Below are 19,136 nucleotides of genomic sequence, written 5' to 3'. Positions count from 1 at the left end.
CTAAGGAATTAGTATTTAGATTTCTTTTTAGAAGGTCCCAAACGCAGGTCACCTCTATATTCTCTTTTGAGTGCTACAACCTAGACTGGTAAGGAAAGCAGAGATTTCTTCTTATATGCCAACCAAGTGAAATGTTAACTCATCATTATCAGCCTCATCCATGTTAACCTTCTCACAAACATGAGGTGGGGAAACAAACGGCTCAAGGTAGGAAGTAAGTGAAAACAATGAACATTTATTAAGTCTTTTCTTATGTGCCATATTCTTTATATTAATTAACTAACTTCAATTCTCACAACTCAGAGGTGATAATAGTTAATCCACTATGCATGATAAATTAGAAGAAAATGTTCAGAATGCTTAAGTCAATATTTAATGTGAAATCTATGACACACACACTTAAGATCTCACATTCATAAAAGTAGCTGTACATTTTTCTATTTTTCCTTTTACTTCCCTGGAATTTGCAAATATCTTTTAAGCCCTGAATAGAATTCAATACAATAAATACTTAATCTTTTCTGTTTGGTACTGTGGGGGACACACAAATGAACTAAGGGAGGCCCTAAATCCCATACTGATACTGCTGGTAATTAGTTCAATTTCACGACAGATTCTCCTAGTTCCAGTAGTATAAAAAGGCTTCCAGTTTTATTTATGAAATTTAAAAATTTATCTGTAGCACTGATGTGATCTTACAAAGTGATCCACGACATCTTTCTTACCTTGCACATCCACTGCAGCAAGAAGGCTAATCCTCAGAGTGTGAAACCTCCTGAGTAACTGTCTGAAAGCCTAAGTTCCATAACCCGCTGGGTGCTCTGACATTCTAATACTAGACACGGGCATTTGACTAACTCCATAAATACTATGAATTATTTTTTTCATTTTGAAGATCTAATGAGGTTAACTGTTTCTAATAACAAACAGCTATTTCTTAAAGGAAAGATAATCTCTGGGAAACAATACATGATTTTAGGATCTGAGAAGTAAAATGTGTTTTTAAGGTTGATATAATACAGAGGTCTTGACAGAATTTACAGTTCTCTGAGGTCACATGAGAGCATGAACATGAGCATCTGAATTCTAGAGGTAGAGAGACTTCATTAGCTCTAATCCCAGCTCAGTCACATGCTAAATGAGTGGCAAGTTCTTTGATTTCTCTGAGTCTCAGTATTTTTATCTGCAAAATGAAGCTAATAACACGTACTCTGAATAGTTGTTGTAAAGATCAAAAATAATACTTGTAAAGATCTAGTAGAGAGGATACAACAGGTACTTCATAAATAGTAACTTTTTTCTCATCTATCATTGCATTGCATCATTGGCTGCAGTAGCATTTCAACTCTGAGAGCATATATTTGGTCTGTGATAAACTAGTTGACCAGTTCAAGTATGAGTCCGATTAATGAGGATATGCAGAGATCAAATAAATAGATTCTTTGGACATTTTCTACAAATTACCTTCCCATACAGCTGTCTTCTAAATATAAGGTAGATGACTCTGGATTAGCTAAGAGGACAAAAATTGCCATTATCATCTTTATGGCTTTAGTTTGGGAAATAAAAATAGCGATAATGACCTTGGACTCTTGTGGAATTTCCGTAAGTAATGTATATAATTACCATGAAATGGACATCTTTTGATATCAATGAAATAGTAAAGTGAGATAGAATTTAGGAAGACACATTTCAGAGGTCTGCTCATTATAAAGCGCCTATGACTGTCACTTAAGCAAAAACAGATAAAGTATACTCATATTAAAACATATGGCAACATTCTTAAAGAAAATGCCTCAGTGATTGCATGATTCTACTGAACTACTGCCTCAGTTGACCAAAAGTCTAACTTGCACAGTGCAAATGCAACTACTTTGAGCTAAAGATTAGTTTTAGAAGAAATAATATTTGCATACTCCCCAGTGACCATTCATTTTAAAACCCGAATCTAGAGGTGCAATCATTTGCAAAATCAATTATTTCATGATTATGGTACCTAGATGGTTTTCTTTTTATATTGGACAATAAACATACTAATAACATGCACAGGTTAGGGAAAGTGATCATGGATCATCAGACTATACAAATGATCAGGACATGAAAAAGGGTTATGTATTTCAATGGTAAAAGCAATATGATTATTAGCTCTTCATTTGAAGCAGTTTATCTACAGTTCAAAAATGCTTTCAATGCTTTCACTGATTAAACTGTAAAGCATCTTTTTCATTGTCAGCAGAAGTGACCGGCATTTAATTATTAAAATAGACTCTTCTAACTATAAATAATTGAATTAATAGTTTTAAATTTAGTTTGGCTAAAATTGGTGAATTGATAAATAACTAAATAATGCAAGAATAAGAATTATCAAAACACTTTTGAGAACACAGTTCTGCTTGGAGGGCTCCATGGAGGAAGTGCCTCATTTTCAAGAAAGGGATGATGTTTCTTTTGTTTCCGTTCAATTCTTTCCTTCCTTTCTTTTTTTTCCTAAAGAGAAAATAGAAAACTATTTATATATAAATTTATATACAAATATGACCATTATTTTCAAATCAAGTTTCCTGCTGAAGAACAAAATAATCATTATAAGGTATTTAAATGTCATTTGCTAGCTTAATTGGTTATAAAGTAATTAACAGCTAGGGAATATTGCTAATTTATGAGCATACTATCAATAGGCGTTAACGCACCACTTAATTTTTAAAATATTAAAAGTGATAATATTTAAAAATTATGTAAAATAGGAAAAAAAGACCTGTAATCCCATAATTCAAAGAGAATAATTATTAGAAGTTAGTGATGACTTTCTGAGAACAGAGTCTCAGAAATAAATTTACTGGGTGCAAAGGTTGAATATGTGATGGCAGCAGAGGATACTTCACAGTGTTTAAAAATATTTGAATATTGAGGTTCATGTTTCTTTGCTTGTTATTGAGCTTGAGTACGTTTTCATTTCTTTAGTGCTTTTGTGAAGTTTTTGCTCTGTTATTTGGCTCTTCTAACTGTATGGTTACTGGTGCTTGTAATTTTTAGCTTTACATTTTCATATAATAAATATTATCCTTGCAGCATTTTATCTACATTATTTTTAGTCCTTAATTTTTTACCAAAAAATTAATAGTTCAACCACAGACAACTAAACTGTTTAAAGAGTAATATAGTCAAAATTTGTGTACCCACTACCTGCCTTTTGAAATAAAACATGACCAATACTTGTGCAGCCCTTGTACCCACTCCCTCACCACACCTGCTTTCTCTCCACCATCCAGAGATAACCATTACTGAATTTAGTGCTTATAGTTGCAGTGCATCCCTTAATACCTTTATCACACACACGTATTCATCCCCAAACAACAAATAATTTTGTTTTGCAGGTTTTTTGAGTTTTGCAGGTTTTTTGAGTTTATGCTAAGAGGCACCATGCTATATATTCTTTTGCATCTGTCTTTTATTTATGACCATATTTCTAAGATCCATCTATATGGAGCTGTAGCTCTAGTTCATTGATGCACAGAATTCCAGTATATCAACATATCACAGTTTACTAATCAATTTTGGTGTTGAAGACATGATGTTCTAATGTTTTTTCCACACAAAGACAATGCTGCTGTAAATATATCCCTGTTTGATTCCTTGTGCTTATAAGCCAAGATTTTCTCTCCAAGTATATGCCTAGGAGTGAAATTGCCAGTTTGTAGGGTATGAATATGTTCGAATTTGCTGGACAATAATGATTTATTCTCCAAAGTTGTAGGAAATTACCCTCCAGCCAGCAAATATACTGATTTTTTATTATTAATATGCTGTATTCTATTGTTTGGCATTTTATATTTAATGTTTAAATCTTCTGAAGTTTGTATTGCAGTAAAGTAATTGTTCGAAGTGATTTTATGTCCAAATGTCACAAATAATCCCAATTGTTATTGCCTCACATCCATTAATTTGTGTTCCTTTATTATATAGTACATCCTTACAGGTAATAGGTTCTGAAGCTATTATTCTACTTGTACTATACTATAATTTGTGCTCATTCATTCAATGTTAAGCACTGAGATCTTACTCTGGGTCAAGCAGTATACAGGGAGCCATGCATGAAGTGATTATAAAATACAAACACACAGGTTACTGTTCCTGTCCCTTAGGGAACTTTCAAAATAAATGGTTAATAAACAAGTACATAAACAACAGATAATTCCAAATTGTGTGAAATTCTATGAAACATATAAATAAGCTGTTGTGATTGATAAAAAATGAAAGGAAGTACTTACTTTCAAAGAAAAGTGGATTCAGGGAAAGTCACTTTGAGACGTGATGGGTAAGAGGAGCCACTGGTGATGTGCACTGAGGGGAGGGCACCCCACGCAGACAGAAGAGTGTGTGTGAGGACTCTGACAAGTGGGGAAAACTTGGGATGGGAGAGGAAGCCAGAAAGCCAGTGTGAATAAAGCCTGGCGGGAGATGGGAGCGGGGTCCAGATGAGAATGACAAGGTATACGTGTAAGATCAGACGGGGCCTGGCAGGCCATGGTAACATTTAGAACACAGGTTTGGAAAAAAAAAAAAAAAAGCTGTCAACAGGTGATTTGGAGAAGAAAGGCAGAATGCTCAGAGGTAAACCGGGGAACATGGCAGCAGAGGAGGAGACAGCTCAAGTGGAAGGGGAAATCGACTGTGCAGAATGCCTAGAGGTCTAGGAAACAGGGCAGAAAAGAATACATACCATAGTCTAGATGCTCTGGCAAAATCGTAACTCTCAAAGTTTAGTTTAGTTTAGTTTCAGAAAAGGGATAAGATGGGGGTTTACTGAGGATGAAAAGGATATGAAGAACTAAGGAAGTGTAAACAAACTTTCCAGAAGTTTAGCTATTAAAAAAGATGAGGATCATAGCTGGAGGGAAATGAAGAATTAAGAGAGTTTATTTTTATTAAGATTACTTATCCTGAGACTTGATGGGAATAATCCAGGAGGGTAGGAGAATGCAGATTCACAGGAGAGTGAAATGGTAAATTCATATTTCATTGCTTGATTGGTACAGTCCTGCTTCATATTATTTTGAAAATATTATCTTCCATCGTCTCACATTTTTATTATACCAGGTGAATTTTAGAACCATTTCGTTTCCCTGCTATACTCCCTTCCAAGAAATGACTGAGTATCTGAGGATTAATATGAAATCTAAACAATGATCTAGGAATACTTGAAATGTTAATAGCATTTGGCCTTTCATCCTGCAGCTTGGACTGTCTCTCCATTTCTTCAAGTTTCTGCTAAAACTATAAAGTTTAGTGGTTTCCTTGTATTCCAAAGAGCAGTGGTGTCACGGAACACTTGGACAACCCTGCCTCTGCAGGCTGAATGGCTTGGGAGGAGTGGTATTTTGGTAAATTATTAGGTGTCTATGCTTCTTTCATCAGTACATAAATGGAATTGATAATATCACAAGAAGAATATGGTAATGTAAGGTTCCATTAACATGCAATTATTCACATACAACAGAAGGATTGAAGAGAGGTGTGAAATTTTCTTTTTGTCTTAACATTTTGCTCTTCGTAATGAGAATGTTTTCATCTTTGTTATTTCTAATAAACAGAGAACCTCCTTTCAGAATCCTAACTGAGAAAATAAAAGCTGTAATTGGACCACGGTCAATCATCTTATTACTTTAGAGAGAGGCAGGCCCTCTAGCTAGGTGAAAGAAAAGCAGTGACCATGCTGTGTCCTCAGAAACTGACTGAAAAAACCTCACTGTCCATTCCATTTAACATAGGGAGAGAGAGGAACTGGAAGCAACCTTGAGTTTGCTGGCAGGTGCTAAAAAGTTAGGGCAGAAAATAGGCAATTAATTATCAACCTTAATATCAATTTACATGAATCAATGTTATCTTGAGTAATAATTAAAAGAGGTTTCTTAGAAAGTCCTCCTGTCTGTTGTTTGTTGGGGTCTGAATCTTTTGCTTATTTTCTTATTAAAGGTAACTATGAATTAATCTGGGAACCAGCTTGAAGAAGCATCTTACCTGATCTTTGGCTACAATTTTCACTTAAAACAGTGACCCATCAATTGCTCACTCCCCAAACTAGGTTGTACATCAAAATTTTGAGATGTTACTTTACATGAAAATTGAAGTAATTAGCTCTTCTGTATAGGGGTATTTTTCCATTCTCTCTGCAAACGAATTTCAATAAGAAATTGGTAAGATGGGGAACAGAGCTGTAACCTGTTGTACATGGATTTTTTTTTTAGGTAGAGCTGTATTGTAGGGATATATTGTATACCAAAACAAGTTATTTTGTCTCAGGTCTTTGATGAGTTTTTATTTTCCAGAGGATTGATTAGAATGAGAAAGTGACTAACCACTGTAATGAAACATTGTGTACCTAACTATGACTTAGTCACTAAGGAAATTTTATCTCAATTTCAAGACAATGTGAAAATAAAACTGAAAACTGAAACATTTACATTCAGTTACTACTCTTAAAGATACTAGCAGAATTAGCATACGTCTCCTTAATATAAGAAGATTTTTAATTTTTCTTAGAACAAAGCATTATTTAAGAGTTTAATCTAAGGAAATCATCATAGAACACTACTATCCTCATTCAAACGACTGAACCAATTTTGATCGCCTTATTACTGTTTATCTGCATGTATTTAGCATTATAGCAGTACTAAAGTCAACACATAAACAACAATAAATTCTGTTGGTATTTTTATTAGGATTGCATTAAATTTGTAAATTACTTCAGGGAAAACTGACATCTTTATAGCATCATTATAAGATTGTTTCTATACAAGGACAGTTTTGTTCTAATTTCTCAGGTATTCATTTGTGTCCTTCAGAAGTTTTCTCTATATTGGTATTGCACATTTCCTAAGTTTATTCCTAAGTGTTGCATCTTTTTATCCTATCTTTAAATAGCCTGCTTTGGGTCCTGTGTGTGTCTCTAGCTACTACTGATTCTAAAATTTATGTGGAAAAAAACCCCCCAAGAATATTCAGAAATACATTGAATGAAGAGTTATGAAGGGAGATTAACCCAAACATATATGAAAATATATAAGTCCTGACGATGAAACAGTGTTGTACTGGAGTATGTACAGTGAGATTGACCAATGGAACAGAAAGTTAAGAAATAAACAGACCTGAAAATATGGGAATGATCTAAGGTATCATATAATAAAGGCAGTACCTCAAATCAGTGGGTAAAAGTTGTGTTTTATGAAAGACGCATTTGGAAAAAATAAAGATGGAATCATATTTCCCATCATACACTAGGATAAATTCTAAGTGGAGCAAATGTTAAAATGTTAAATATAAAATCATAAAGTTATTAGAAGAAAAATGGGAGCTTTGACCCTAAGTTTTGGAGAAAGTCCTTTCAACTACACCTGAAAATCAGAAGCCATAAAAAAAGACTGACAGATTTGACACCTGAAAATAAAATAAAATTCTTCATGGAATAAAATGATATAAGACTTCCCTGGTGGCACAGTGGTTAAGAATCCACCTGCCAATGCAGAGGACACGGGTTTGAGCCCTGGTCCAGGAAGATTCCACATGCTGCAGAGCAACTAAGCCCATGTGCCACAACTACTGAGCCTGTTCTCTAGAACCCGTGAGCCAGAACTACTGAGCCCGCGTGCCACAACTACTAAAGCCCATGCACCCTAGAGCCCATGCTTCACAACAAGAGAAGCCACTGCTATGAGAAGCCCACACATCACAATGAAGAGTAGCCCCTGCTTGCCGCAACTAGAGAAAGCCTGTGTGCACAGGCGAAGACCCAATACAGCCAAAAATAAATAAATAAATAAATTTACTAAAATAATGATATAAGCAAAGTTGAGAGACCAAAAATACAATGGGAAAAAATTTGTAACTCATATCAGAAATGGTAGGCTAATTTCCCTAGTACATAAAAAAGCTTCTAGAAATCAGTAAGAAAAAGACCAACGAAAAAATGTTCAGTTTATGAATTGATACTTTACAGGAAAAATAATATAAATTATCCTCACACAAATGAAAGGATACTCAAGCTCAATCCTAACCAGAGAAATGCAAATAAAAAAATACTCTGGATGACATTTTTTTAACTTGCTGATAGACATGAATTCAAAAATCTTTGATAAGAAACCCTACTGGACCCTAAGCCCTGTGGAGAAATTTTGCACTTTTTGATTGCTGAACACGTGAATGTGTTAACTATTCACATAAAGTACTTATGCATCTGAAATGTATTACTTATTTACTTATTCAAAAATAAATGAATAAAATATATATTTATATTGATATTTTAAAATAGAAAACAGTATTTTGCTTGCCATCACTGAAAAGTAACTATAAACATAAGTACATTGAAACAAAGAATATAAAGTCCTGCTAGATATCATTTCTCCCAACGTTCATACTTGATTGCTTTCATTAAAAAACCACTTAAATAAGACCTTCTCCTCGAGGTCATCAGAAAGATCAAAAGAAAATAAAAAATGGAATAACTTTCTCATTAAATACAATTTTACTGTGTGTCAGGACCAAGTTCCACCTAAATTAACCTGGTATACCTTCAGTAATACACTTGTCAGTACACTTTTTTATAATTTTAGGTAGGAGAATCATTGCAAAGGATGAATGGGCATGACTGGTAAGTGACTAAATGTGGGGATGCAGGTAAGGAACATTATTATGACTAAAGTTTTAAGCCTGAGTGTTTTAAGGAATAGTAGAATCATTAATAGAAATGAGTAGATCAAATAAATTATGATATATGTAGGAGAGAATGAATTCAACAAGGTAGCTTCCAGGTAGAAATGGTCAGTAGGCATGGGACAAATAGAACTAGAATTAGGGACAGAAAAGTCAGAACAAGTACATTTAAAAGACACAGTGCATTACAAATAACACCTACCAGCCATTTTTCATATTCATCAAGAGCTTGTTTATCTTTAGCTTTTTTCTCAGCTCTTTTCAGTTCTTCTTTTCTTTTCTCATTTATTTTCTCTTTTTCCTTTTCCTTGAAAACAGCTTCCTTTTTTTCATTCCTATGTAGGATAGTCAAAACACTGGCAAGTTAAAGGAGAATATATAATAAAGATTCCCTAATGTGTCTTTGCAATAATGAGACTAAGTGCATTAGTAACATTCAAGTAAATGAATTTTAGAAAAGCCTAAAGTGTTACTAATTTAAGATCTATCAAAACATTTATTATTTTGGATTACCATTTTTCAATAGCAGTTACGTTATCTTTCCTTTTCTCAGCAACAGTTTCTTCCTCTTTCTGTTTCTTTGCTCTTTCATATTTTCTCTTTTTTACTTTTCTCTTTAAGATATTCCATCTTTTTCTCTTTCCATTTTTCTAAAGACTGAAAAAGTTCAGTTACTTTATTTAATGTGAATATAATAAAATAGTAAAACCACAGTTAATCATTAATTTTAAAATATTTTAAAAATAATTAAGATATTCAAAACCATTGCATACTTGCAGTGCTTCTCTTTTTCTCACAGCATTTTCTTCTTCAGTTTTCTTCTTGGTTTTTTCCTCAAGCCTTTTTTTTGCAGCTACCTTCTTTGCTTCCTTTTCTTTCATGACTTTCCAGGCCTCAAATGATGCTAAGGCTTCTTCTCTCTTAGCAGCTCTTTTCTATTTTGGAAAAATAATAGACAGTAATATGTATACGTATAAATAGACAAATATAGATAGATATAGATATACATACATTCATTTTTTTAATTCCCTTCATATTCATCAAATTAGGTTTCAAAGCAATCTATTTAAAATAGATTTAGAGAAGTTAATTGATAAAGAATGTTATCTGAATTATTCACTGCATTTTAAAATGTCCTTTCTTAAACATTTATCAGATATTGATCTACTACCATGTATGGGAAGGAATTTTTTTTGGAAGTATACTGAACAAATGCTATGAAAATAAACTGTAAAAGGCTAATTGGTACTGCAAAGTGCTCATAATGCAATATTGCACTAAAAGAAAAATATCAGGAAAGTTACAGGCCAGAAAGGTAAAGTTATATACTTTACCTTTCTGGCCTGTAACTTTCCTGATATTTTAACTTTAACTTTACCTTTCTGGCCTGTCAGAGTAAGGTAAATTGGTCAAGTCACACAGTAAACTACAGATCTGTGCTTTAACCCTGAGTTTTGACTGACATCAGAGCATAAAATTCTTACTGCATAAACATATCCCAAGTGTTGAAAACATGTGCCAGATTAGAAAATATGTAGGTGAACATATAGCAAGTATGTTATTACTTTACTTACTTCAATCTAATCCCATAATATTCTATGTTTGCCTTATAAAATATTGCTTAGCATTAAATGATATAAAGCTTTATTATAGAGATAACATAATTTAGAAGTAAAAGTATGAGCTCCCTCACTGAGTTGTGAAGAGCAAATGAGGTGTCTGGCGCTGACTGTGGCAGATAATGCTGCAAAGGCAGTGCCAGTGTCCAGGCACGTCCCCTGCAGGGCTGCTCCACACAGTGCTGTGCGCTGGGGAAATATGTTTCTATCCATGGTAGTATTAAAAGCACAATGGGGGCTTCCCTGGTGGCGCAGTGGTTGAGAGTCCGCCTGCCGATGCAGGGGACGCGGGTTCGTGCCCCGGTCCAGGAAGATCCCACATGCCGCGGAGGGAGAGGCCACAACAGTGAGAGGCCCGCATACCGCAAAAAAAAAAAAGCACAATGAAGGGTTGTTTTTATTTTCTTTTGTTTTTTTCAGGTATTTTACTTTAGAAGATAGGAAAGAACTGGACCATGTTGTAGGAAGGAGTTAGAGGCAGAAGGTGAAGTACAGGAGAGACTGAAATGAGAGCCCAGCTCCAGTCAGTGGGAAGGATAGGGGCAAATACTCAGGTAGAGGCTGGTCTTGAAGATACATACAAAACTCAAGATAGAAAAGGGGAAAACTGAAGGTTAATGTCTGATGACCCTTTATATTCCTGGCTAAGTTGTAATATCAAAGTCAATTTTTAATAATGAAATAGGTACATGGTCACAAGAAAAAATAAGTTCATAATCAGTAGTGCCAAAGCTATTGCTCACATATAATAAAAATCTCTGTGTATCCATGTTTTCATGTAAAACAGTTATATTTATATCAAACTAAAAATGTATAAAGTACCAGAGAAATAAAATCAGAAATCAATTCTTTTATATACAATTTATTTCACCATTTAAAAATCAGTTGATTTAAAAATATTAAACATTCAGACTATTTTACTGACTTAAAAATCCAGAATATTTTTTACTTCTATATTCAGAATACCTGTTCATTTTGAATCCTTAAGTTTTCACTTTCGATTCTTTTAATTCTGTGCATTTCATGTAAATAAACATTTTTCTTTTCTAACCACTCCTGTGGGAACAAGAAAAAGGCTATATGATATTCAAAGTTTTGCAAATGAATTAGAATTCTTATTTCTGAAATATATGATTAAAACTTTAAAAAAGCAAAACATAAAACTTATAGATTTTATATGTACTAGTATCATTCTTTTTCTGATAATATTCTAATATGTAAAGATGAGCAAGAATTAAGAAAATCATGTGTATATATGATTTATATATGTGTAATATAATGTGTAATGTAATGACTACATATATTAACATTTTTCTCTGAAATTCACGTGGACAATTTTCCAAAGTGTACAATATTCTGTACAACAATTTTCCAAAGTGTACTATATTCTGTACAACTATATATACTAACATTTTTCTCGGAAATTCACATGGACAATTTTCCAAAGTGTACTATATTCTGTACAACAAATAAGACAAAAAAAAAAGACTTCTTTTTTGGAATTGTGAAAAAATTAGGACAGCTTTCTTCTATGTAAGTTTAACTCAAATACAGAAAGTCTTAGGAAAGAAAAAAAAATTAAAACCCTTTTTGTTCATAACTATATAAACTTAAAGGAGAAAAAGTATAGAACATAGGTGTACCTCAGCTACATTTTGCTTTTGCTGTATTTTTATCAATTGCCATGGCATATTCTCTTTCTTTAAAAACAACTAAGATCAGTTAAACAAAGCCTAGAAGGAGATAATTTAGTATACATATAAAAAAAAAAGCTTTGGATTGCTCAGGTATTATAAAGGAAATAAATTAAACATTAAATCATCATCTCTGACAGGGTCATTTTACTTCCTGATAAACAAACCTTATGTAAGTGATTAATTCTTCTAATTTTTTAAAAAAATATTTTCCTTTTTACCTGATAAATAGCTGCCCTTATGTTATCTGCTCTGGCAGGTTTTGTACTCTGTTTCTGTGAGGGCTTTTGGTCCAAGACTCTCAAAGTCCCTAAATAGTGAGAAGTGGGAACTGTCAATGGAGTTCTCCTTAGAGAACCAGGTTTCCTTAAGAACTCAGATGTCACTAATCTGAAAAGATCCAAATGAATCAAGATAAACTATTACAACTCCACTTGGTAGAGACAGATTCATTAGATTTTGCAAATACTATATTTGAAAACTACATTATAATTTAATAAATTATAATTACTTTGAAAATGATGTGTTCTTAGTATACAAAGACCCCTATTCAACCTAATTTAAATTTTATTACTTAAAGTTATATAGCTTCAATGCAATTTTTCTTTTAAGGTTTTGTAATTAAAACATTTTTAACAAACATGGACTCAAGTTACATGGGAAAAGACAATATTAATAAGTAGGTTTTAATAGTTTCTTATGTTATTTTGCTACATAAACCATCTTAAATATAAAGTTAGACTAGTAACCTCTATTTCAGGGTTGGTGGGAAAATCTGGCCCCCCATCTATTCTGGTATATAAAGTTTATTGCACCCTGGCTTTTTCATTTATTTGCATAATGCCAACAGTGTCTTCCCTGCTACAATAGCAGAACTGGGTAGTTACAACAGAGACCATATGGCCTACAAGACCTGACATATGTCCTAACTCACGAATTTACAGAAAATGTTTGCTGACCCCTGTTACATTTGACTAATGATAATTTAAAAGATTCAGAAGGTTTTGAATAGCATTTATGAATTCTTATCATTTTAATAAACCAACTTAGTCCATAGAACCTCTAAGTTTAAAGTACAATTTTTCATGTGTTGGACAAAGACATTTAATAGAGAAGGTGAATGCTGGACTTCAGCTTTATTACCACTGTATATCTTCTGTCTCAGGAAAAACAGGAGAAAGAAACTATATCCCAGGAGCAATGTAGAACATAGAGGATCCTTAATCAATTCCTTTTTATAAATGAATATATTCAACTAGGGGGATTTACCATGAAGTAACTACTTCATTCTTCTCATATGAAGAAAATTAAGTAACACCAAATGAAATTTACTGTACAGAAGTTAAACTAAAACTAGTTTTCTTGGAATGTAAACCCATAACTGATGGAAAATGATAACTTTATTACCTGCCAGATGCACTGGATGCTCTATTATTTGTTGACTTTTTATTCTTCATATTTCTATCTTGAATTATTTTCTATTAAATAGAAAAAGCCAAAGATGGATTACTCACTGTATCGATCAGTTAGACTTAGAGGCCAATCTTCCAGTAAATCGATGTTTTTTAAGCATCTACTATGTGTCAAGTATAGCTGGCACCAGGAACAAACAAGGATATTACATTTTAGGGAGGTTGACTGGCAATAAAGACGTAAACTAATGTCACTCACGAAGGAGATAAACTAGGGTCCAGTGACAGTGACAGAGTGGAGTTGACGAGCCACAATAATGAATTTGGTCAGGGAAGGCCTCCCTGAAGGCTTGACATCAGAGCTCAGACAAATGATGAATAACAAAGGGCCACATGATGTTCTATGGAGAGCTTGATAATTTTGAGAAACCAAAAAAGGTGAAAGATGCTGAAGCACAGTGAATGGCAGGGAAAGCTGAGGAGTATAAGGTCCGGGAAGAATCGTATAAGATCTCCAGTGGTGAGGAGTCTGCTTTTTACTCCATGGGGAGAATCCAACAAAGAGACCTTAGAGGGGAATGATTAATCAGACTTCAGATCACTCAGTAGAGAGTAAGAATAAAGCCAAGGATTCATTCAAAAGAAATATGCTATAATCTTACTTGTTATATATAAATCACCTGTTCTAATTTAGAATTACCTCTGTTAAACATTTCTAAGACCTGTCTATAAATTCCAGAACACTCTTCTTCCTTTTAAGGAATAACTTTTCTACTTTACACGGACAGATGGGTGCTAACACTAAAGTGAGAGCAGATGTAAACACATCCCTAACTTGGCATTAGAGCTTTTTCCTAAGGAAACTGGTTAAGGACAATATACCTGGAATGTGGCTTAATGAACCTTCTCCATAAAATTTAATAAAAATTTAATACTCTGTTTATAAAAGTCCTGTTCAACCACAAGTTTTCAGCTGTTATCTTCCCTAGTGATAAGTATACATAGCCACCAATTAACTGCAGAAGAAACTGCATAAAGAAAATTTAGGAGAAATAGGGCTTCCCTGGTGGCACAGTGGTTGAGAGCCCGCCTGCCGATGCAGGGGACACGGGTTCGTGTCCCGGTCCGGGAAGATCCCACATGCCATGGAGCGGCTAGGCCATGAGCCATGGCCACTGAGCCTGCGCGTCCGGAGCCTGTGCTCTGCAACGGGAGAGGCCACAACAGTGAGAGACCCGCATACCACACACACAAAAAAGAAAATTTAGGAGAAATAAAGACTAAAAATGCTCCCCATAAATTTTAACAGTATAGTACTCTGGTGCAACGTAGTGTAGGGACAAGTAATCCTACATATCACAAATCTGGTTCTCAAGGTAATAATAATAATATTCCTGATAATGATCCTGTCCATCCATTTAAATAAGTATGGATGCTAATAAACTTTTCTTAAAGATTTTCATTAAAATTTATAAAATATTTAAAAATGATATCCAAAGGAATATCCTTCACTAACTCAAAACCTTAGAAGTTATTCCAGACAGCTGCATTTTTATAACATGAAGACCTACAGAAACATACCCACTTCTGGGTATGTATTTCTGAAACATTTAAAAATATATTATGATCATATACTTCTGTTAACTTTTAATGAAATGTTGGGTTTTATTATTTTCACTGCAAACCTTCCCTAAAGTTAAAATTCTATTGAATAAGAATCACTTGACAGTATAATACCATTATTTCCACGAATAATTCAGATGTACCTAACATGGAAGATAAAATATTTAAAAGTTCTATTTTGAATTTTAAGCTGTAGTATAGAAGGTACAATTTTATATAAATACCTTTGCAGACTCAGTGCATAAGATACTCTGAAGTTGAAACAGTGGTGGATCATCAACTGTTAAGTTACCATTCATAATCAGTTCAGCTTTCTCCTTTTCTTCTTCAAGGTCATCAGTAGTCACTTGACTTTCCTTGGGTTTCTCAAGTGTAGTGACAAAGTCTATCAAAACTGAGTTCTCTTCATTTTCAACTGATTTCAAGGAATTATGGTTTTCAGTGCATTCTTCATTCTGATCTATTTTGTGACAGAGTAACAGAACTAAATCTCCCTTCTGAATTAATAAGGTGGATAACAGATTCATTTGCTTTCTGCTAAATGAAAACTGTCTATAATCTCTTTCTTGCAAAATAATAAATGGAGAAAACTATCATATTCAACTTGAATAAACTTTTTTCCCAAGTGAGCTACAAAAGAAAAAATGGCTACTAAATCTACTAAAGCATTTGACACACCTTAGAAAATGGAATAACAACCCTAAACCATAGACATGTCACAAGCCCTTGTTGGTGTATAAACCAAGTAAGTGAAATGGCAATATCTATTCTATTCAAAAGCCTGTGTTTCTTAGCTGGAGCAAGAGGCACAGATTTCTAAGATACTACAGTTACTAGCAATGCACTTATAATATTGTACAGGTGTAGAGAGGACCAAGAATCAATGCAGTTCTAGAAGAGGCCACAACACAGAGAATAAAGCCATCCTTTAGAGTTTTACTCCCACTAAGATGCAGTGTTGCCTCTGATACCAAAAGGGCAGGAAAGGAAGGCCTAGTATTTACCCTCTCAGTGCTCAAGGGGTAGGCTTAAGCTCTGGCATGGAGGATTCAGTTTTGCTTTTACAGAATTGCTTCTATTATTCTGATTCTACCACACTTTAGAATGTTCAACAGAAAATCAGTGCTTTCTGCGTTGATCACCAACTTTCAGTTCTACTAGGATCCACCTACTGGCCAACCTGTATCTTTACTGTCAAAGTTTTAATTATGAGGCTTTCATTCCAGCCATTTCTGGGGAACTCATTTTATATCTAGGTAAGCTAGATATAATATCACTTTATAATTCCAGTTGTACATTCATATTTGGAGACTACTCATGATTCAAAGTATCATTAATGGATTCTTTAGAGCTGCTAATCAAAGTACTCAGTGAAAAGAACAAGGACTTTGGAGCAAAAGATTCAAATTATGGCTCCATCACTGACCTCGGGTATGTTTCCCAATATCTTTGCACTTCAGTTTTTCTCATCCGTAATATGACAAAAGTTATACTACATAGTAAGCACTTAATAAATATAAGTTATACATCCCAGTCTTAAAAACAGCTATGCCTTTAGCTCTCATTAAGTTATATGTCATAAGACTAAGGAAAGAAACAATGTTAACTACTCATACTCACTTTAACTACTCATAGCACTTACTATGTGCTAACGATGGTTCTGTTCTACATGCTTTACATGTATTAAAACTAATTTAATTCTCACAACCACCCTACTCTTATTAAGCCCATTTTGAAGAGCAACATACAGGGCCAGAAAGGTTAGTTACTTTCTCATATAGTTGTACCTAGATTCAAATCCAGCTTAGTCTCACTCTAAAAGTTCACCTAACCATTATGCTGACTATTGCAGCAACGCCTACATAATAACAGCTCACATTTAGTGAATACTCTACTTGTGCCAGGAATTGAGTTAGTGGCTAAAATGCATAGTATCACTTAATTTTCACAATAGCCTTATGAGATTGGTCTTATTATAACTTGGGGGATTGAGGCATTGACAGATGAAGTTCTGCATCTACAATCACATGGTTAATAAATTGTATTTTGGGGATTAAAACTCAGGCAAACACAAACATATATTGTTCCTATAACTGTGTAAAGTATTATTTCTTTTACAAATAGCATTCTAAGCAATACAGAGTTCATAAATAAAATAAGGTAGAATAATTTGATATAATCACCTGTGATGGAGGATTTTTCCCCAGATACTGGTGAAGAGGAATTTCCGAGACTTTCTTTAAGGGATGATGATGATAGACTTGTTAACCATGCATCCTGTTTAAAGAAAATGTATTTACTAGTAAGTTTAGTTCTCAAGATTTGTGGGGGGCAATAGGATTATTAAAACTACTTCATAACTCTGAAATCTGCATTATTAGTTTTCTGCTAAACACCAAAAGTAAGTCAAAGGAGGTTATAATATGCTTTACTTTCAAGCCTTTATATCTTGATCATCAATAGGTCACTAAGAGCTATTCCACTTCTTTAACTGAAACCTCTATGTTTTCAAAACTCCTACTGCTCTAAAATCAAATCTCAGAAATATTTAAGGTAAATATTTGACATGTTTTTCTCTAAGTATATATTTTCCTATAAAGTATAAAGGAAATAGTAGGTAAAAACCCTTAGTTTCAAACAAATATTACTTGTTGACCAAATGAAAGCAATTTATAAAACCAAGTAGACAGTTACTTCCATATATTTTAGATAAAAAACTACATAGATTTCATACACTTTAGTTTTCCTCAAAATTCCTATATCTGAATTAAAATAATTATTATATATGAAATGAAGTAATTATATTTGTGTATAAATTAAACATCTCTTTATAGAATAATACTCTAGTATTATTAGGTATTAGTATATTAGTATATATTATATCTAGTATATTAGGTATTATTAGTATTATAAAGGTGATGATATTATAATGTAAGAAGTTTGATTTTGTTGCATAGATAATAAATTTTAATTTTCTTTCCCATAATATTTACAAAGAAAATTATATGTCAAAAGCAATAGAGAGAAACCATCTGGGCAGATGGCAGAAGGGCTCAAACACTGGAGTCTACCCTGAGAAGGGAAGATTTACCCAAGGAGACTTACAAGTTAGTAGCCTTTTTCCTGAGGAAATTCCCCCAACTGTGCAGCTTAGTAGAAGGCTGCAGCATTACTAAGCTGGCTTGAGGGGTCAGAAGATAGAGTTTAGGACTAGAAGATCAGGCAATAAATTTGGAGAAGAGCTGCAGAAGGCATGAACCCCAATATCTGCATATAAATCCACCTCAAACACTTGGATCATCTATGCATGGCATGGGAAAGACCTCAGAGGGTCCTGTAAAATCACAGTAGCTAGAAAGTGAAAAATCTAAGCAGAGATTTCAGTCAATGTCCATGGCAAGGGAGACAGAGCTGGGAATTTGTCTAGCCATAATATCTTTGTGCTAGAGCACATGTTCAGAGGAACATAACAGAATCCAGAATCTCTACAACATATCATTCATAATGTTCAGTAGTCAATCAAAATGTTAATAAGTAAAAAAAAAATGGTGACACATACTCATGAAAACAAACACAACAAAAGCAGTCTATAGTAACCAAGCCAGAGATGACCCAGATGTTGCAATTAGCAAACAAGAACTTTAAAGTAGGGATTATAAATATGTTCAAGCACTTAGGAGGAGATATATACATAGTGGCTGAACAGATAGGGTACCTTATTATTAGATACAGAAAATACAAAAAATACCAATCGAAATTCTAGAGTTGAACACTACTAAAATTAAAAAAAAAATCACTGATAGACTTAACAGCAGATCAGGAATGGTAGAAAAAGGCAGTGAACTTGAAGACAGAACAATACAACTTACTCAATCTAAAAAAACAAAGGGAAAAAAGATTAAAGAAACATGAAAGAAATTTAGAGATCAGTGAGACATATCAAAAATTTCAATGCGCATGTAATTACAAACAAGAGGGAGGAAAATAAAACAGAAAAAAATTTTAACTTCCCATCTGCATGGAAAATATCAGTTTACAAATCCTGAAATCTTGACAAAACCCAAGCAGGATAAATATAAAGA

General features: G+C 33.6%; 1 protein-coding gene across 1 annotated transcript in view; it reads right to left on the bottom strand.

Moving 5' to 3' along the window:
- Positions 1-215: 215 nt before the first annotated feature.
- LOC132519735 (microtubule-associated protein 9-like) overlaps positions 216-19,136 on the bottom strand; it is a 33,501-nt gene continuing 14,580 nt past the window's right edge. The window contains 10 exon segments of the mRNA XM_060147893.1: positions 216-2,487; positions 8,909-9,041; positions 9,220-9,300; positions 9,302-9,363; positions 9,480-9,641; positions 11,292-11,381; positions 12,241-12,409; positions 13,427-13,497; positions 15,279-15,514; positions 17,238-17,331. Of these exon segments, the coding sequence (XP_060003876.1) occupies positions 2,365-2,487; positions 8,909-9,041; positions 9,220-9,300; positions 9,302-9,363; positions 9,480-9,641; positions 11,292-11,381; positions 12,241-12,409; positions 13,427-13,497; positions 15,279-15,514; positions 17,238-17,331 (1,221 nt within the window). The 3' untranslated portion in view covers positions 216-2,364.

This window comes from Lagenorhynchus albirostris, chromosome 4 (genome assembly GCF_949774975.1).
Source record: "Lagenorhynchus albirostris chromosome 4, mLagAlb1.1, whole genome shotgun sequence".
In the NCBI taxonomy this organism is placed as follows: Eukaryota; Metazoa; Chordata; class Mammalia; order Artiodactyla; family Delphinidae; genus Lagenorhynchus; species Lagenorhynchus albirostris.
The sequence above is the reverse complement of the archived record's forward strand: the minus strand, read 5'-3'. Positions and strand labels throughout refer to the sequence as shown.